This window comes from Meleagris gallopavo, chromosome 1 (assembly GCF_905368555.1).
Source record: "Meleagris gallopavo chromosome 1, MGAL_WU_HG_1.1, whole genome shotgun sequence".
In the NCBI taxonomy this organism is placed as follows: domain Eukaryota; kingdom Metazoa; phylum Chordata; class Aves; order Galliformes; family Phasianidae; genus Meleagris; species Meleagris gallopavo.
This window is the reverse complement of record NC_139404.1, coordinates 59,438,328-59,459,160: the sequence shown is the minus strand read 5'-3', so window position 1 is coordinate 59,459,160 and position 20,833 is coordinate 59,438,328. Positions and strand designations below refer to the sequence as shown.

At 47.7% G+C, this 20,833-nt stretch overlaps 1 protein-coding gene across 1 annotated transcript; it reads left to right on the top strand.

Annotated features, from left to right (window-relative positions):
- The first annotated feature begins 611 nt into the window (after positions 1-611).
- LOC100543038 (sodium- and chloride-dependent GABA transporter 1-like) lies at positions 612-20,634 on the top strand. Its single transcript, XM_031552142.2, has 14 exons — positions 612-846; positions 4,966-5,097; positions 5,643-5,743; positions 7,308-7,417; positions 7,772-7,904; positions 9,101-9,235; positions 9,657-9,760; positions 10,069-10,193; positions 11,287-11,399; positions 15,908-16,039; positions 16,748-16,850; positions 17,246-17,346; positions 18,098-18,265; positions 20,399-20,634. The coding sequence occupies exons 1-14, from the start codon at positions 612-614 to the stop codon at positions 20,501-20,503; spliced, it is 1,797 nt and encodes a 598-aa protein (XP_031408002.1). The 3' UTR covers positions 20,504-20,634.
- The last annotated feature ends 199 nt before the right edge of the window (positions 20,635-20,833 follow it).

The following is a 20,833-nucleotide window of genomic DNA, read 5'->3' as shown; positions in this document are numbered from 1 at the left end:
CCTTAGTGCAAGCACTGTTGCAAAAGCTATATGGACACCATGCATGGCTGCCATCTCTGTGGCCAGTGCCCTCAGTTTCAAGCCTGGATCTGGTGGATGTATCTCCTCTGATGTGCACTTCTCCACTGTCTCTTCATGTGGATGCCAGATAAATGTCTCTGCTGAACTGCTCCGTGGGTAGCTCACTGTTACTGTGCTCACACGTGAACACTGGTCCCAGAGCTTTTCACAGAGCAAGTGTTGGGATGAGGGTGAGATGAGGGGTGAAGGGGTGAAGCGTTTGCTATATGCTGGTAACAAACAGTTCTATGCTTGTTGTTAGCAGTCTGTGTGACCGTAGCTCTTCTGAAGGGCAGAATTATCCTATGTTTTACCTCTGGGGAAAGCAGAGAGGCTGCTTTAGTGTGCATGAGTCTACCCAGCAAGTACACTTCAGCTAAGTAAGGCCCTACCCTGAACCTGACACACAGACACAAGATATTTTCTTTCTCTGCTTTCTTGTCAGGAGGTTTGCGCACCACTTCCAGTTTCATCTGAGTTTGACCAGGGCCAAGGTTGCCATTTCTGCTCTTCCAGCCCCTGAGCAAGAGCAGCCATACACCTGAGTCACCATGGGGAAGATGGACAACACCTCCGTGGAGCTGAGCTCTCCCTCTGAGGTGAAGCAAGCAGCTTTGGAAGAGCCGGAGCCCATTGCCCCTGAGGCCCCAAGCACCAAGAAGAAGAAGATCCCAGACAGGGGCTCTTGGAAGGGGAGGTTTGACTTCCTGCTGTCTTGTGTGGGCTATGCCATTGGGCTGGGCAATGTCTGGCGCTTCCCGTATCTCTGTGGCAAGAATGGAGGAGGTGAGTGTAGCAGAAATGCTAAGTCATGGCTTGAAACAGTGATTGAGCACCTGGTGGGAAGACAGGGCCAACCGAGGGGAGCTCAGGTGCATGCAGTGTACCACAGTGACTGAAGGAGAGTGGAGCCAGGATCAACCCCTTCACAGACCTCGTTTAAGAGTTGGCAGTGGAGATGAGGGTAACTTGCTGGAGATCCCTGCCAGCTTGAGGCCTTCCAAGGACAAGCAAATTTTCTTCCTTAACTTCTCTGCCCATGGCTACTGTATTTGGGCTTGTCCTCATTTGTTGCAGTCTATGACTTTGCTCCCTCGCCATTATTGCTGTGTTTTCCATCATGCTATAGCATTGCAGTAAGAGAAACGTACAACATCTTTGCTCACTTTTGAGCAGCCTTGTTCCCTGGACAGGCTCTGTGTTATGTGGGTCTGTGTGAGCGGCTAGTGGGCAGATGGAAACAGTGCTAGGCCAGAAATCAAGAGAGCTAGAAGGTCAGCTCCCTCCCCAGTTTCAGACTTCCTGCATGAACTGGATGAAATCATAAAACACACCCTTGTGCTTTTCTTTGTAAAATGGTGATGTTTCTTCAACATCATCACAGAGATGCTTTTGTAGATGGGAATATGTGCTGCTCTGACATCAGCAGAGCAGACAGCACTTCTCCCCCACATCTGTCTCTCTGTGTTTTTGCCTATTAGTAAATTAACCTTCCCTCCTTCCTTAATGTGCTGCTTACCTCCTTGAGCTATTCCTCAGTTTCCCACTCAGTCCAAATTCCTTCATCTCACCTTTCAGGCTGTACGTATAATTTTATTATCATGTCAGCCTTCTTGTGCTGGTGATTACTTTCCTCTTAGCTCTCCCCTTCCCAGAGTTTCTGTCATGGAATCGTAGAATCATTAAGGTTGGAAAAGACCATTAAGCATGAATGAATATTTCCCCCATGTTGGAAAAAAAACAGTTTTGCAACATGAGGGTCATATTCATTCATGCAGCTCTGAGGGTCTCCTGTTCTCACTTAGTTTTTCCACACCTTTTTCTCTTCCCTCAAGTTTCGTTTTCAAAACCTACTTCTTCTTTGGTTATCATGACTGTTTCTCATCTCTTCAGCTCACCCATGCTGTCCCTCCCTTTTCCCGCCATTTTCAGAGCTCTGATGCAGGTTTCCAGCGCCCATACCTCGCACCAGTACCCATGTTTGCTCAGATTTAGCCCATCCTCTGCTCTGTGTTGGCTCTGCAGTCTCAGACTCACTGCATCCATGCTGCCCATCTCCTCACATTTAAAGGTGGAGATGGTAATACCTATAATTAGAGATTTATTTGAGATAAAATCAATCCTATTTATAAAACCAGCTGAGATCCTAAGAGGGACTGAGCTGCGGAGGTGTGAAATGCTGTAATTAGCATTAGCAATGGCACAGGGTGTAATTTCTGACCTGGCAGCTGCAGGCACACCGAGGGACCAGCTGGCTGCCAGCAAAAGTGCTGTGCAGGTGTAATAGGGGAACTGGTACCTCTATTCTCATCTCTACCTCATATGCTGGGCTGTGCAGCTGGTGGCAGCCTGCACCTCTTGTTCTGCTTACCCTGGCCTGCTCTGGCTGTTCCCACAGCCAGCAATAAGGAGCAGTGAAAGTCTGATGCCTGTAAGGGACAGAAGTGACGCACACAAGCGTCACTGGCTGCCAGTGGGGAGCAGCAAGGAAGGGTCGTGCTGCATCTGATGGCAGCTCCTGGCACGGCCCCAGCGGAGCAGGCAGAGGGTGGGATGCTAATTTTAGCATCCTGCATGTGAACTGCATGGGGCGTGGGCTGTGGGCTGCTTCCATTACGCACAGGCCAATTGGACTGAATGGAAATACCATGGCCTTGCTTACTGCCATCACATTGTATCAGCTCATGGCTCACTTGCTCTGCGCTGTAATTGGGCATGTAGTTAGGGGATATTCACCCTGGGTACAGCAGCCTTCCATGAGCTCCATCCGCTGCACAGAGCAGGCATCACCCCAAGAGATGCCTGGCTCCCCACTGGCCCTGTGTGCTGTTTGATGCGTGTGCCCAGCAATGACTAACGCTCAGCCCTGTGCTGTCCCTCTGATGTCGACAGGAATTTGCTGGACTCCAATCTGACTCTAAATGTGGCTCAGAAGGTGCTAAAAATTGTCTATCAGATCCCGAGCTTGAATAACTTGAGAGAAATGTTTCTTTAAATAAGCATCACACACTTCTCATTTGCGCTTTGAGATGCCAAGAAAAGGCTCATAGCAGCTTGTAATGCTCAGCTCCTCATCCGTGGGCAGTGTTTGCTGGTTTAAGACTGCTATACCTCCCTGTATGGCATAACAGCTGAAAACTGCAGAGGGGCGTGAGGCCAGGCACACAGATTTTAGATACAAATTTCTGAACGGATGTCACAGCTGGCAGTGCAGTTCTGGGTGTGTTCTTAGAGCTTGCTGAGGGACCTGGCCCTCCAGAGCAGTACCACCCCTGCCAATAGCTCATGGCTGCAACCTGGCTGGTAGATTTGCTCCTATTCCAGAGGACTTTTGGTTAAGCCAGGATAAATTACCTGGGTTTACCATTTTTGGGTTTGTTGTCTTTTTGTTTTTCTTGATAGTCTAATAAAACCTTTCACAAATCTTTTCTGCCTGCTGTAGATGAAAAATGCTAATCCATCAGGGGAGTGGCCAAATTTCATTAGCTGCTAGCACAGAAGCCAGCCAAACACTGTATCCTCACCAAGCTCAGCCTGCCATATCTGTACACCAAAGCAGCATCCATGGCCTCTGGCTTTCTCATAGGCCCTGGGGCTGAACCTAGCCCCTGGGCAGAATGCTGCATGAGCAGAGACTCTCCAGCTGCCATCCTCAAAGCTGTTGGCTCTCCCTTGCCAGGCTGCCGTCAGAGGCGAGAGCCTGGGGTTGCATGCCAGCTTGAAATTCAGACTTAACGACACTGAGCTACAGGCCCACAGCATATTTTCTCCCCACCATCCACTGCCAGCTCCTCAGCACAACAGCTTCCAGTGAGTCCCATGCTGGCTGCTGGTACCTGCCTCTCCCAGCTGGGATCACTCCCTGCTTGACACGCATCCTCAGCTGGGTGCCCCAAAGCCAGCAGCTGCCACAGCCTTGATGCTTTCCTGCCCACAGAGAGCAGCTCAGGAAGCTCGGCTGGGCTCTGCAAGGCAGCTCTGCTGGCTGCCTCTGTGCTTGCTTTCCCTCTAATACCTGGAGAAGAAGACTTGGGTTGACAGCTGGGCCCTCCGGATGGTGCAGACATCAGTGCTACCCTGCACCTGGCCAGCTGTTGCTGCACAAATAGAATTCCTCTTTCCCCTGTCAGGATCTTCTGCAAGACTTAGTTCTCTTCAGGGACTGAGAGTTCAGGCTCCAGCACATGCACAAGACAGCTGGAAAATGAGCTTTGTGCTGAGTCCCGGAAGTCAGAGTGACCTGAACTCGTACAGCCTTCAAATCGCATGGCGAGGTTCATCTATTTTGTTGCTTCTTCTCATACTGGGGTACAAGTAATCCATCTGCTGGATAGAGTACTTCTAGTGACAAGAAGACTTCCATAGGGTCCATACTAATAATAGGGTCCATAGAAATAATGGTAACTTCAAGATAACTAGAGGAAGAGTGAGGAGGTGCACAGGACTGTTATAAGAGCAAATAGGGTTTTAGTCACAGATTCCCTAAAGGACTGAAACAGCTGTGAACAGAAAAAGCAGTGCCAATGCCAGATATTCCTGTGTCGATTTCCTCAAGGTGAAAGCACTGCTGCAAGTAAGACAGAACTTTAATGAGAGCAAGCTACCAATGTCAGCACCTGAGTGTTTGGTTTCGTTTTCATACTGAGTTAAGCAGCACCCAACTATCTATCAAATAGGTGAGGCTAGTATCACTAGCTATGGTGTATGTGTTTACATTTATATGAGAGATACATATCCACAGCGGCATGAGCACAGAAGAGGAAGGCAGCGGTGATCTCAGTAGGAGACTTTATGAACACATCAAGCCCAGTTGCAAGTTGTCACCTCAAAGCATGTCTGCTTGTCGTCACATGGGTGCTGATGGAGAAACAGGGAGGCATCTGGTAACACTGCTCCTTCTTTCAGGGGCCTTCCTCATTCCCTATTTCCTGACGCTAGTGTTTGCTGGGATCCCTCTCTTCCTGCTGGAAACTGCTCTTGGCCAGTACACCTCTGTGGGAGGACTGGGAGTCTGGAAATTAGCACCCATGTTTAAAGGTACTGTGCTGTAAGTTGGTAAAGGTGGTGATGTGCCTACAAAGATCCTCCAATGGTTTGGGAAGCAAAGCCCTGGAGACTGGGGTGGGGAGCAACTCAGGGACATTTTTTCCCTGTCCTTGACCCTTAAAATCTGGGGATGTAATCAAATCATGTTAATAAGGGGCAATCTAGCATATTGAAATTTTCACCTGGTGGAAACGACTCTGGGCAGCCTGGTCTAGTGGTTGGCAACCCTGCACATAGCAGGAAGCTTGAAACTAGATGATCATTGTGGTCCTTTTCAACCCAGGCCATTTTATGATTCTACAATTCTATGATTCTATGATTCTATGAGTCTATGAGTCTATGATTCTATGATTCTATGAAATGGGTGGATGGGAAGCTCTCTTGAGGTCACAGTGTATCTGTGCTACGTGCCACATGGGTAAATCACCTTGTTTTTTTCTGGCTCTGCCACAGAGCTTTCTGTGATCTCTAGAAGCTCACTTGGGCACAGAGACCTGGATTGATGCTGTCATCAACCTCTCTGTCTTCTTTTGCAGGAGTGGGGCTGGCAGCTGTGGTTCTCTCCTTCTGGCTGAACATCTACTATATTGTCATCATTGCCTGGTCTCTCTACTATCTCTTCAACTCTTTCACTTCAGTGAGTCACAGACTTCTATGACATGGCATTAGCTGTACAATCCTTATTCCCTGCTTCCTGGGGAACAGTTTCTCACACCATGAAGATGCATCTGAGGATGTGGCTTTGGTTTGTTCAGATGTCACAGACCTGGCTGGTCACAGTGCTGGTGTCTCCACAGGCAGCTTCAGGTGTTGGCTCACAGCCTTTGCTTTCTCCAGAAAGCTCCTGAAAGGTGCCAGTCACAAAGCTTGGCTGACATCTGTTCCCTGCCCCTCCTAAATCCGTGTGGGGGTATTTTGAACCTGAACAGGGAACCCAGCTTGCCTGCTGCAGCTTCTGTCCTCTGAGATCCAGAGGAAATAGAGCAGCAACAAAACGTCCCCATGCCCTCCCCTCCTTGAAGAGCTGTGCTGCATCTCTGACGTGCAGAGTACTTGGTTGAAGGGCTGCTCTGCAGCTCTGCTTGAGCCACTGCATTTCCTTCACAGCAAAATCACAGGATGGATGCAAATAGCTTGGGGGGGGGGGGGGGGAGAAGGGGCACTGGGGTGTTCTGTCTGTCCCTCCACAGCTGTTGTGCAGAACCAGTGTGCTCCTTGCAGGCTCTGATGCTACAAAGCACTTAAAACACAGATAATATCTAAAAAAGAGGCTGTATTCATGTATGGTCAGGAAAGGACGCAAACATTCTCAAAGACTTTGTCAAACTGGAGCCCAAGGCCTTATCTACAGAGGGAAATCATCCAGAATAGCCCTTCTGCATCCATCCACATGTCTTAGCCATGCCTTCTCTGTGCTCAGAAAACAAGACTGCTGCGTACAGGGATGTATCTGAGCTGCTTAGGCATGGCATGACAGGGCATGGGCGAGCTGCCTGTGTGCTCATACAGCCCGTGATGCTGCAGCTTCATTGCTTGCAGCTCCAGAGCTGACCGTGTTCAAACTGAAGCAACGCACTATTACCATGCTGTTAGCCACTGCATAAAAATATCCAGGAACTCCTCTGTACTGCTTAAAATCAGGGAGGAGATGACATGAAATAGCTACACTGCTTCATATTTACTCCCAAGCTTATGTTACAATAGTTTGTTCATATAGACAGACTTTTAGCCTCCAATTTGCAATGCTACATTGCTTTTCACATGTTGGGGCTTGGTATGAATGGGAGATAAGGAATAAATCAGTGTTTGTTCTTTGTGCAGAAAACTCCAACCACTTGTTTTGTGAAACTAGCCAAAAGCCATATTGATTCTAAACACAATATCCCTTGGTAGCTATTTTAATTAGCAGCTATTAATTACCAACAGTTAATTGGAAATAGCTTACTATCCGGGGAATTACTACATTTTATTAGAGCTATGACATTGCCCTAATCATGTTCTTGATATAATTTCCTGGAAAAGTCTGCTTCACACTTAATTATTATTTTGGAAAACTGTTTAATGCCTTTTGCTGCAAGGCTTCTGCCCATCCAGATGAGCTGCCCATCCCCTTTGCAAAAATAACCTGTGTCTGTAGTTTAAAAAAAGACAGGTTTCACTCCTCGCTGGAGATGTGATGCTAACAACAGCTGTGCCTCCAGGACCTGCCGTGGCAGAGCTGTGGGAATGCCTGGAACACCGACCGCTGCTTCTCCAACTATTCCCTGGATGACACCACCAACCTCACCAGTGCCGTCACCGAGTTCTGGGAGTACGTCACAGCCTGCCTACACCAGGTTTCTCCCCACTGCAACCATCCTACCTGTCTGCCAGGGCTGCTGCCCTCCCTGTCAACTCCAGACCTTGGAGAACTGGCTGCTAACTGGGGCAGGCATAAGTTGGGGAGCACTGTGCAATTGCATGTCAGATGAATGGAGAGTAATGGCCTCACTGCATCTATCCTCCTTCTCTTAGCCCCTCACCATGTGCCACAGGTCCCTCTAGGTCTTGTGGGCTCTCATGCACGTCTGCATCTGGCCCTTCGCTCTCCAGCCACCACTGAGATCTCCAATCATCATACCCCCAGGGGTCAGACTTTCCCTTAACACAGCCTCTCCCACCCTAGGAGAAACATGCACCAGATGTCTGGCGGCTTGGGGGAGCCGGGATCCATCCGCTGGCCCCTTGCTGGCACATTGGCCCTGGCCTGGCTGTTGGTCTACTTCTCCATCTGGAAGGGTGTGGAGTGGACGGGCAAGGTATGGTGGGAGGAATGGGTGGTTCGGTGCTGTCAAAATGTCCTCCAGACTCAATTTAGTCTGAGTGTCTGTAACTAATGTTACGGTGCTTCAAGGCTGAATTGCAGTCGATGCTATTAAATTCTTGACATTTACCTTGCACGGCTGTAAAAATTGCTACGTACATGGTAACTTTCAATCTAAGCATAGAGAATAATTCTTCCCCACAAAGTCGCAGGTCCATGTTCTTAGTGTCTCTGAAGATTTGGGGAAGAGATTTTCAGAGATGACTTATGTTAACCCGCATCAGGACAGTTCTCCAAGATGATGAGGTCTATTCTGGGTTCCATCCTACAATATTAACGTCTCTTGAAATGCTGTGGGCTGAAAAGCACTCACCATCTCTTTAGAAAATCTTTCTGCTGCCGTTTAGGTATTGGTGAGATACCTATGGATCAGAAGTATATGATTATTCACTGTGTAGCATTTCAGACCAGGACAGTTGAGAGGTAATTGCTTAGTTTATTGAAATGGCAATGCTGAGATACTGAGGTGTGTTATTTAGAGCACAGCATGATGTTAGAGGACAGCATTATGAAAGGAATAATCTACAGTGAAGATCAGAAAGAAGCACTTCAGAGGGAGGTCACCTCAACCGCTGATACCCCTAGGGGTTCTCAGATGGGGTTTTGCTACACAGTCACAGCAAGGGCCCAATGACTGCCATTACCTGTTGAGTGATGGCACATGCTTGCAATTCTCTGAAGAGCTGGAGTCAAGAGAGCTAATGTTTCTTGATGCATTGGGCTAGTGGAATGCTGGTTTTTGCTCTGCAAAATAAGGATGCGATGATTTAAAGGGATTACTTCTGTGGACTAAATTTATCCTTCTGCAATCCTCTTGTCTTTGGGCAATCCATCTAGAATTTTGCCTGCTACTTTTGCGATTAGTGCATCCTTGCTTGTTGTTGGCACAGAGAAACAGCCAGAAATGTTACTTGCATAGGAGTGTGAGGCGGAAAATACAAGGAGGATATTAATCAATTTCTTCTCTTTGGGGGCTGTGCAGGCTGCTCTCTCCATAATTACAGGCTCAGCCATGAACAGCAGTGCTTGGGGACCTTATACCCCTCAAAGGTGGTGGGGGGTACACAGTGACTGCAGTGCCACCATGGACAGGAACTACTGACAGTATCTTTCCCATGGTGTCTCTTGTAGGTGGTGTATTTCTCAGCCACCTACCCCTACTTCATGCTGTTCATCCTCTTCTTCCGGGGAGTCACGCTGCCTGGGGCCAAGGAGGGCATCCTCTTCTACCTCACACCTGACTTCAGGAAGCTCTCTGACTCTGAGGTTGGTTACCTGGCTGTAGCAGTCCTGCTGGTAGTTCTAATGCCCAGCCATCTCTACATCAGTGTTTCCTTCAATATGTTAAGAGAGAACTAAAACTGAAAAGGAAAGACAAAATTCAGGTTGTTAGTGGGTGGAAAGCCATGCAGCATCTCTGTTGTAATCAGGTGATATTGTCCATGAGGGATGAAAAATTACTCCAGCGAAGGAACCTCCCCTCTGGGTTGGGAATGCTTCATTTTCTGATCGGCTGGATGGCTGAGCCCCCCCCCCCCAAGCCCACAGCCCTCACTGACCCTTTGTAGCAGGTCATCAGTCCCTGCAGGGAGGGAGAGATGGACCAGAAACTGGGTAACGGCAAGCAGAGTCCACCAAGTTGACTGCATGGTGGAGGACAGACACAAAGCTTGCTCCTTTTCTGCAGGTCTGGATGGATGCAGCCACACAGATCTTCTTCTCCTATGGTCTGGGGTTGGGGTCCCTGATTGCACTGGGGAGCTACAACACTTTTCACAACAACGTCTACAGGTCTGTTGGGTTTTCTTGGCTCTGTTGGGTTTTGGTGGTGGGAGCAGCAGAGAATCACCCATTGTGACCATCGTCACATGGCCAGCAGAGCCCCCTTTGCTACTGCTCAGAGTGCCTGCAGGGATAGAGGCATCACAGCAAGTCTGGGTGCCTGGCCTCTGCTGTCCCCCTCTGTCACTAAGCAGCTAAGGGGCACGCTGCCTCCTCCCTAGTAGGGAAGGCTTAGTTTTCTCTTTGCCCACCCTTTGTTCCTCACCTATTTGGTAGGGACCTGAAAATAGCTTCTTTTCTTTCTTTCTCTCTTCCAGAGACTCCATTATTGTTTGCTGTATAAACTCCACCACGAGCATATTTGCTGGATTTGTTATTTTCTCTATTGTTGGCTTCATGTCGCACATCACGAAGAAGTCAATTTCAGAACTGGCCTCCTCAGGTGAGCAAATATGGCAGCAGTGCCAATAATACCCAGAATGTCTTTTCCTTCCCTGATCCCCCAACATCACCTCTTAACGTTTGTATCTTTCTGCATTGTTATTCAGGAGTTGTCCTTGAGTTAAAATGCAGGAGTCAGATCTTAGTATTTTCCTGGGAAACCTTTATATGTTGTGCATGTGTAAAGGGCCAGATTCTCTGGCATTGGTATAATGATAGTTTGTGTATTGCTGTAGCCAATACCACTTCACACACTTGAAGATCCATCATGGGAAGTTTCCATAAGTCACCCAAAATAGCAAACCCAGGTACAAATGCAACAGACGCCTTTTTAGAGAAATTTGTCCATGAGTGTGGGATGCTCCCAGGCCTTTCTTCTCCATGATCAAGCACACAGTCATCTTTGTATGTTTTCTGCCCAAAACTAGTCTGAATCACCAGCCATTCACTGCACACCAATTCCTGCTGCAGGAAGCATTCCTGCCTCCTTTTAATGTCCACCTGCTTTCACTGGTGAGGTTTTGTGAGCTTTGGCTTCAGTGAAATATTTTGTCTGTTTGCTTTCTGAAACCTTTCTTGGAGAACAGTTGCCTCCTCACATACTGCCTGTGTTCTCAGTAGATGTGATCAAAGCTTTTTCCATGCAAGATTTTGAAATTGTGATCTCTGAATAATTTTTTAAAAATGTAGATGAGACTGTGTCTTTTTGCCCAAAGACGTATTTTGAAATTGCTGTCTTTCCAGAAAAAGCTTTTATCTCAAGCAACAGCATTATGTGATGGGGGAAAAAAAAAGACACCAGCACCAAATTTCATTTTTTTTTCTAGCAAAGTGCTCCAGCTCCATTTGGTAGCAGTGATTTGGTGACTTTCACTGGAAGGAGGAGAAAAGGCAAAGCATCTCCCCAGTCATTGCTGCCTCCCATCCCACCCCTATGCACCCAACATGGTTGGTGTGTCATGGGTAACATCTCTTGTAGTAACTTCCCGCAGTTTCTGCCTGTCATCACTGTTTCTCTTCACTGTTGCTCATCACTATAACTTTCCACCAAACACTTTATAAATGTGGACTCTTCTCTCATTTCACTTCCGCAGGCCCTGGACTGGCTTTCCTTGCCTATCCGCAGGTTGTCACCCAGCTACCCCTGTCCCCGCTCTGGTCGATCCTCTTCTTCTCTATGCTGATGATGCTGGGCCTCGATAGTCAGGTGAGGCAGCACAGAGACAAAGTGCGGTAAAATACAAAGATATTTTTGGACCTCATGGTGGTTTTCTCTTCTGCACCTTGAGTTCATGTCTTTTCACAGACTCTTTCACATGAAAAAAAATCTCTTTTGTGGTCATCACCCCCACACTCTTCTCATATGCTGCAAGTGGGGTGGTATCTGACCAGTCAGCCTTATGAGAAGATCACCACTTCCCTGCAGAAGGATCTTTGGAAAGCTGTTCTCCATTCAGGACAGTTTTGGGCCCCAGAGAAGGGTTGGTGCTGCTGCATGGACGCAGCTGTGTCCTGGTCTTGCTGGATGGCCCTGGCAATTGAGCTGCTCAGTAGCTCACAAGCTCTAAATGGAACTAGTGGGAAACTAGCCCTGCCAAAATGCTTTGGGGCAGAGAAAATGAGAGAAAGGAAAAAAATATATACATTTCAAGCAATTACTGTTTTTTTTTCCAATAAGATATTAACTGTTTTCCTTGAAATAGGAATGTGAAGTAAGGAAAATCAGTATTAACTGTTACATTTTGTACCTACCTAATAAGAGTTTGTGGTCACTGCAGTCCTTGGTATTTTGTGAGAAGCTAATTTGAGATGCTTTGGATTTTCTAAGGTGTCATGGAGCACCTTCACCAACCTGGATTTCCTGTGAGGCACAGTAAGAGAATGCCATTACTTTGGCTTACTGTTGCAGGCTGGAGTAGAAAGTCCCCAGCACATACCAGTCTCCCACCAGACCATATCTCTTTACCATGGCATTGGCAGGTTGCACTGAGAAAAGCAGCGATGAAGCATCTGAAGCAGTGGGAATAGTGGCTTGGTGCAGTGTTTTTGGCACTGTTTTTAATAACTAGCATAGTCCTGAGCGGAGGTGGAGTGCTCTGCTGTGTGAGCTCCCGGGCTGGCTTCGTAGCGAGCAGGTGGAAAGAAGCCATGCCTTGGGAAAGTATTGCAAAACAAAATGGTATGGCCTCTGTATTTTTGTAACAAGTAATGATACTTTTTTAATCTGATAATTTAGCATAAATGTAGCTACCCGGTGAGGCAGTCCCTCTGGAGGAGAGGGTACAACCCAAGGCTCCTTCAAAAGTGTGTGCTTGGTCTGTCACATCCTTCCCTGTGGCAGCATGGTGCTTCCTTTCTGTGCAAAGCCTTAGGACAAAATGGACTCTCTCCTGGGTTACACATAGCCTTCATAAAACCAAATCTAATTCCTGATCAGACTCAGGCATATCCCTGACCTGTCACATTTTGTTTCCAAGAAAAATACAATCGACCATACCTGCTTTTCAGTTACAGCACGCTCCCACAAAAACACATCCTGGAGCTCTCAGCTGCATTACCACAGACATTATTTGGCAAATAATTTCAAATAATGACTAAACGTTTCGAAAGAAACTCCATTTACAGAAGAAAAAAAAAAATAAAAACCGCTCTCCATGGATTATTCACTCAGCTCCAGTAAATAGTTTGAGACATGACAATAAGCCCTCAAAGCACTGTGTGGAATTTATTTGCTGCATTTGCTTCTCAAATACTACTTGAAATTCTCCAGGTCCCTCCTCCAGTCGGTCTCAGAGGGTGGGTGGTCTGTGGGGGGCTATCACTGCCTGGAGGAGGAGCGGGGAAAGGAGGCACCAAATGGAAAACAAGTTTTTAAAGAAGGGCAGATAAATAGATGGGAAGGAGCTTTATGCATGCATGGTGGCACTCCGAGTCAATCACACGGTTTACAGAACGGCAGCTTAGGCGTATAAAACAACACGCACACAAGGGCTGCAATTACACATGCATTTTGAAGTATCCATTTCAAAAACGACGGTTTTGATATGTGCTTGTTTTAAATAGTGTTTGTGGTACTTGCAGATGAGGAGCAGCTGCTTTCATTAGGGCACAGCAGGGACCCTCACCACCCTCCAGGCATGGGGCCAAAGGGGTATGGGAGCCCAGCCAGCAAGGGAAGGTCAGGCTGAGGTCTGTGTTTGTGATGCAGTGATGAGACCCATCCCCTCAGCAGTGCTGCAGAGAGGTCCACTTGTGTCCATGAGGCTCAGCAAAGAGCTCAGCAGTGCAGCTCCATCTGCCTCTCTGCCATCACGCTCATCTCCTCTGCGGTGCCTTGAACACAAGCAGTGACCTACATTGATATATGCACCTCCCTCCTATGCCTCCACTTGCTGCTCATGGTCCTTAATGTTTGCTCTGCCTCTGATCCACTCTGGCTTTAGCTCTCTTGCGTCTAGACCCTCTTGCATAACATGCTAATGCTTTCTTTTAACCTACCAGTTTCCAGGTCAGGCGTTTTTCTCCCCAGGGGAGCTGACAAGCCTTGTGACTGCAAGCCTGCATCTGTCCTTTGCAAGACCGCCTCTTGCAGGTTATTCATGAGGATTTGTGACTGAGAACAGTGAAACCCATGCTGCACATCTGGCAGCTGTGGTTAACCTTCTCACAGGTCCTGGTTCCAGTCCCAGTCCTACTCAGACCACGATTCTCCTTCTGGTTAGTGTTGCTGAAGAGGAATAGCACATCCTCAGCACTGTGAGGATGGAGGAGAGACTGCCAAGTCCAGGTCATTCAACCCAGCAGCTCGTGATGCTGATCATGCACCAAAATGGGAAAAAGAGAGAAGTAACTGGAAATAAAACCTTTAGGTGAAAAATATTATCATGGCCCCAAATTCAGCAGACTCTCCTCACTCCTGAAAGCAGCACGCTTTCCCCCAGCTGCTGCTTATCCTAGGGTGTGTCTAAGGTTAGGTATGTGGACTGGGAAAGTAAGACCCTGGGCCACACATTGACCTGCAGTCCCAAGGCTGTAAGTAGAGTTTCTCCAGCTCCTGTAGTTCTCTGCAGTCTGAGCCTGACAGAAGGTCATTTCCAGTGAACGGTAAGAAGCTCTGTTTTAGGGCTAGAAAAACCAGCATGGCACTGCTTGGTTCCCCATTTTACCCATTACATGCTGGAATCCCCTCATGCCCACTCTCTCCCTCAGTCCCTCCCAGCCCTCGTCCCTCACTGCCTTGCCCAGTGCCAGGTTCTGGCCATGCATCCATGTGGAAGGAATAGCTTTCGACAGGGTTGGTTTTGTCATGCTGATGCTTCACACCATGGTGCCAGCTCTGTCCTGACTCTTGTAGACAGTGAGCTGGTGGGATGGGGTGAAGAGCTCACTGACAATGAGTATACAGACAGATTAACCCATGCTCTAATGGCAAGGGATGCTTTAATGGACATTTAAAGGGATGCTTTATGTTGGACTTGTGTCCAACATAAAAGGCAGAGCTCATTACAAATTCCAAAGCAATTGAGCTTGGGCTATCTGGGATGCAGCTTTCCATACTGCAGCATGTGGAGATAAAACCCCAGGCAAGAATATTGCTCTTTGCCTCTCTCTATGTCCCAGAAGCCAATGGGATGTCAGTTCCTCTACCATCCCTGCCCAGCAGTAGGAGTTACTCAGATGTCTGGCTTTGCTTCCATAGATTTTTCCAGTGCTCTGCTGCTCTTTTTAGTCTGTGTATTTCTACCTCCATCTCTATTGATTGTTTTCTTCCTTGTCTCAAATCTGAACCTAAAAGTACCCCCACTTTCTACAGCACTCTCCTGGGGGACGGAGAAGTCTCTGATATCCATCTGTCACTGCCATTGCACTGGTTTGTATGTTCAGTGAGAGTGACCGGGGAAACCAGGAGCTTGCTGCCCTCATCAACTTCCCAGTGGTTTTGCTATGGGCAAGATGTGCTCTCTGAGAGCTGTTTGTTACCTGTGGTTCCTAGGAGCGAGACCTGAAAGTGAAACTCGTAATTTAAGAGGAAATAGGAGAGAAGGATGTGCTTCACACATATACAACTTGCTATAGGGCAGATCATGGTACAGACAGCATTAACTCACTGTGTCTAGTACAGCACAGCTCTAGAAAGACCACATGCTGTGAGGATGGCCTTTTAGTGTACTACATGCATTTTAATGCAGTGCTTGAAAAAAAGGAAATAAACTCAAGGAACAGGTAGTCAGAGATGTTGTTGTTACGTACTTGCATGTGGGATTGGACAGTGGGTGATACAACAACATAATGAGTGCTTTAGATCACTGAACAGCACAAGCACTGCTGCAATATGCTGAGAAGAGCACACCAGGGAAAGGACGAGCACATGTGCCAGCAGCAGAGCTGTTGCTGTGATGAAGAGGCTGGCAGAGTTGTGGAGCAGGGCAGCAATGGGGTGGCCCTTGAGAGTTTGAGGGGAGGCAAAGGTGGAGATGCATCTCAGCTAATTTTAGGCATCTAAGCTCAGTGTTTTTAATTCCCTATATAATCAGTGAAGAGAGAGAGGTACTTTCAGGACGTGATTCAGGGCAGCTCTGTACAGAGCCTTCTTTTCTACTGCCTACAGTTGATACTTAAAGTAATGAGGCTGTCAACACTGGGGTTAAATGTAGGTGGGGGTGATGTCAGGCTAAGATACTTACAAATGTTTCCTTGGTGTGTCTTTTGCTGCAGTTCTGCACTGTGGAGGGGTTCGTTACTGCCCTGATGGATGAATATCCTCATATCCTAAGAGCCAGGAAGAAGATCTTCATAGCAATAGTCTGTTTCATCTCTTATCTCGTTGGATTCTCCAATATCACCCAGGTACAGACAGCCATGCTTGTACATCCATTCCTGGCACCTGCCCAGTCACCCACACATTTCACAGGAGCACCAAAAGCTTTAGGAGAAGTGACAGCATCTGTAGGAGCCATCCCAATTCTAGACACATGGGCTTATCATTGCTGTCACATCTCAAGTGATGCCTCCATAATTGCTTTGGCCATCCTGTAGTCAGCCTGGTGTGTTCTCTTGCTATTTGCAATAAGAGCTCAGACCAGCAAAGCCCATGCTGAAGGGACACTTGGTGCAGAGGGTTAAGATAACATAAAGACAAGTCTTGTGGAGCTCTGAACCTCTGGGGCTGAAGCCAAGGTTTATGTGTGTGAATATAGGACTGAGTGGTCTGTAGATTTGCAAGGAGCAAAGCAACAAAACTTCTGGGAGGGGCAGAGTGCACTAAATTAGGTGACTCCAACTAAAACAGGAATAAGTAAGAAAGCCTCACGAATCCCTGTTTTTTCTACTCGCTGTTGGCCATACCTGAACAAGCTGGCTAATTGCCTTCAAAAGCACACCAGTTTTTCTGCTGGGAACCTGATTCCAGTGGAAACATTTCTGCGCCTGCTCTCCTGTCTGGAGAAATTAACATTAAAGCCAGCAGATGTAGTTACTAGCAATTGAAGCAGCTGGCTGATATTGTCAAACATAATCCATAAACTAAACTCCTTGACCCTGGCTTTGTCTCCTCAGGGTGGCATTTATGTTTTCAAGCTGTTTGATTACTACTCAGCCAGTGGCATGTGTCTTCTCTTTCTTGTCTTCTTTGAGACCATCTCAATTTCTTGGTGTTATGGTAAGCAAAAAAAGACCTTGTTTCTTTCTTGTCTCCACGGGCAAAGTGCAATTTTTCAAAAGCATCCAACAATGAAGGCAATAAAAGATTTGCAATTGAAAATAGCTGAGGCTGATAATTCCAGAAAATCGGAAGCAGGAGGCTGTCATCTCTCTTCCCCAGGCCACCACAAAGACCTAGATGCTTATGGCCCTGCCTTCAGGTCTTCCAGAGACACCTGGAATGTGCAAGATGACCCTGTGTTTGTGTCCCAACCTTGGGCCCTTCAGATAATGGCTCTGACATCACAGCGTTGTCACCTTTTTGCCATGGCTGGCCTTTGCTCTGTCATGAGAAGAGGTGAAGCCTATGGAGCACAGAGATGGGATGCTTTTCTCAACACCCTTTTCTTCTAGGTGTGAACAGATTTTACAGGAACATCGAAGAAATGATTGGCTACAAACCTTGCATCTGGTGGAAAATCTGTTGGGCATTTTTCACTCCTCTTGTCTGCCTGGTAAGAACAGAAGGGTCCTATCTGCAGGAGTGGATTCAGAAGGGCCTCTTAGTTTGGAAGGGCTGTAGGGGATACATTACATTTTCATTCCACTAACGGTCTGTCCATAACTGCAAGGTACTGGGATGGGCAAAGTACCTGCTGGAAATAGTGCATAAGAAAATCTTCAGAGTTAATTACTTAATCTAAAAGATGCTCTCAGTTCTTCTATCTGAGACGTCAAGAGACAAGCAAATAATTTACTGTATTTAAAAGCTGTTATTGGCAGAAGAGAAGGTTCTCAGCCACTGCAGCTCCTGCACTGATGCCTAATAGGCTTGTCAGAGCAAAAGACACCAGCAAATACAGTACAGCTGATGGTGGAGCAATTTTGCTTTTGCTGATTCTCACATTTCCAGCAGTGGTAGTACAAAGAATGGTGTGAGAAGGCCAATGATAGGAAGTTAAAGGCTCCTGAGGCCAGCTGTGAAGATGCTCTCAACTTGGTTAGGAACTGCTTGCAAGGGCACTGCTTATCTGAGCAGTCTGGTGAAGAAAGAAATCGGGGTTATTCTAGTTCTAGCTTTCAGCATAGGGTAGTCAGGGGGGAAATGATAGAAAATTAAGAGATGGGCTGAAAGCTTCTATAATAATTTAAAGAGCTGTTGGATTGCTGTAAGACTGGCACTAAGAGGGTGATGAAGGAAGAAATCAATGGATGTTCTCTGATCTTGCACACCCTCACTTGCGATGGCTGGTGTTCTTTTCCCAGGGTGTGTTCTTATTCAGTGTGGTGGAAATGACCCCTCTGACGCTGGGAAAATACATCTATCCCGCATGGGGACAAGGTATTGGCTGGCTCATGGCGCTGTCCTCCATGATACTGATCCCAGGATACATGCTGTACAGCTTCTTCACCTCAACAGGGACTCTCCGGCAGGTATGTATGGCTTCATCACTCCTCTTCTGTGAAGAAATCCTTAAGATTTTTTAACACAGAGAAATCCCAGTTCCCAGCAGTCCCTGGCTGTGAGCAGTTACCTGGCACATTTCAGCAGAGAGATCAGTATCCTCCAAGCATGAAGCTTGAGATAACTCAGGGCTAAGACCTGCTAGTGATGGAGACAGCTTTGCAAACAGCAGTCAGTGTATGAGGGGGATAAGAAGCAAGGCAGAAATCTGTGCAGAACCCAAAATACCTACAACTCTTTGATCTTGCTTAAAATATATTTTTTTTATTCTCGATTTGAGCAAGGTTATATGCAGCAGTGAATCACGAATCTCTGTATGTCATACACGGTAATTGCTGTTGAGATCTTATTTACAGTGTTGACATTCAATCTTGAGAGCGCTGTGCACGAAGTCCCCGTCTCGATGCTGTCTGCTGTGAGCTACAGGTGCGAGCAGTCACTGCAGGGGTGCTGCTGATTTATGACTTTCCCAGCCTGCCTTCAACAGCCAGCTGGCGCCATCTAAACCCTGCCAGTTTAGTTCGTGGATATCATATTTTGAGTAATGTTTAAGTCCAAATGCTTTGGCTAGAGCTGCTGGGCTGAGATCAGCTTCAGGCCCTCTGCTTCTGAGGTCAGGTTGCAGGTGGATTTGACTTTCCTTCCTCCCAGCTCTCTATTTAGATGGGATCTGCTACAGGATCTGCCTCGGTCTGATGTCTCAGATGGGCTTTCAGTTTCTGGTCTTTCATTTGAGCTGAGTTTCTGATTCTTGCTGTTTTTATAGGGAGCAGCTTTGAGGTTCTGCAGCACTCAGACCTATGTAATGCCAAGCCAATAGGGTGATGCTGGGTTGAGGGCCAGCTGCGGTTCCACTAGGAAAGCCTTACTCAGATTTCTAGAGGGCTTCTTAACCCCTCATAATAGGAGCTGGAAAAGGGGGAAAAGGGAATTCTGGCAAACAAACAGATATGTTTTCAGTCCTGTTCCCATTAGGGATGTGACAACACATCTTGGCATGTGGGGGAGCCAAGCCAGCCTGTGGCTCTCCTGGAGTAGCTGCACTTCTGGATGAGGGCTTCTGCTCCTGGTGCTCATAGATCCAGTGGGGAGCAGCAGATGGCAGCAGGAGGGAGGCAGGTTTTTGTGTGTGTGTGTGTGCGTGTTCCACAGAGATGGAGAGAATTTTTGGCCTCTTATATGCACAGATCCTGGATTAATTTGTAATAGAGCTGAAGCTGGAGGGAAATTAGATGCCAATGCTGAATAAAGTGGTTTTGACAGACAGGGAAGATTACAAGTCATTTTGATCCCACTGAGCATGAATGTGAGGGGAAAAGAAAAGACCATGAATGGCAGAAGCAGCTCAGTGATCGTTTCAGGGAATTCACCCAGCAACAGTCACTTCAGCTGTGCTGGAGAACTGGAGCTTGTTTCCCTTTGCTGCAAAGAGCTTCTTCCTGGCTTACTGATGCCTATTCAGGTCGGGCTCTATTCTCCTCTGCCTTCTCTTTTGCAGCATCAGTCCCACTCCGGCAGACAAAGTGACTCATAAGCATTCATCACTCCCGATGCTCAGTCTGCACGCTTCCAGTAATGACTTGCCCCTCTGCATCTTCCTGGGTTCTGGCTTCATTTTATTGCTCTTTACAGTTTTCATTTGATCAGTTTATGGCGGTGGGAATCACTGCTGGTGCAAAGGTTTGTGCAGGTGGACTGGTCTGATTCACATTAAAGTCACAGACCATGACCTGTCAGCATGCTGCAATTGGTTAATGACATTTCACAGGAAACCCTAGCTGCAAAAATGGGGAAACTTGGAAAATGGTTTTGCTCTGAAGTCAGTGACATTACAGCTCTCCCTTGCTCCCGTTAGCAGCTGGCACTGCCTGGCAGCTGTTTCCCTATGTTATAAAGATGATCCCTGCACTTCAAGTAGAAGTGCTCTGCACAGCACCGAAGCAGGGGGCTCACATGGCCTGGCAGCAGAGGCAGAGTGGTGCTGCAAGGGCATCCCCTGCCACGTCACCATCCCCTCGCGCTGGCAATGGGGCCACCTGAAGGCTGGGGGCTGGGGATCCCAGTCTTCAGCTGACACCCTCTCTCCCCTTGTTCCCGAGCAGCGTTTCCAGCAGATGACGCAGCCCCAGCCAGATGTGCAGGTGCAGAAGAATGGCCTCCAGCCGAAGACGTCCCTGAATGGCAGGGGATCAGATGCTGCCGTCTAGGAGGACAGCTGGAGCTCCTCACCCTGCCCCATAGCTGCCCACGCCATGCCATCCCTCCAGTCCCTCTGGCACAGCCCTCTGTCCCCGGCTCTGCAGTGGCTTTGCATGAGAGGACCCAGCAGAGGAACTCCAGCACCTCTGTTCCCCCGGCTGACCCCGTGTCACATCATTGACTGTCTCCATCGTGCAACACTCTGGCTCAGGCTCTCAGAGAGGAGCAGCCTGTAGCCTCTTGACCAGAGGTGGTGTTTCTAGAGAGCTTATACTGACGGTTCACTGTTTCTCTCTTCATCTTGCATTTCCATGTGATCCTACACAGCACACCCCGTA

Bases quoted from the DNA above. Each gene is read 5' to 3' on its own strand.
- LOC100543038 (XM_031552142.2), top strand. From the start codon at position 612: ATGGGGAAGATGGACAACACCTCCGTGGAGCTGAGCTCTCCCTCTGAG. The intron at 16,040-16,747 runs GTACAGACAGCC...TTGTCTCCTCAG, and splicing joins GATTCTCCAATATCACCCAG to GGTGGCATTTATGTTTTCAA. The intron at 16,851-17,245 runs GTAAGCAAAAAA...CTTTTCTTCTAG, and splicing joins CTCAATTTCTTGGTGTTATG to GTGTGAACAGATTTTACAGG.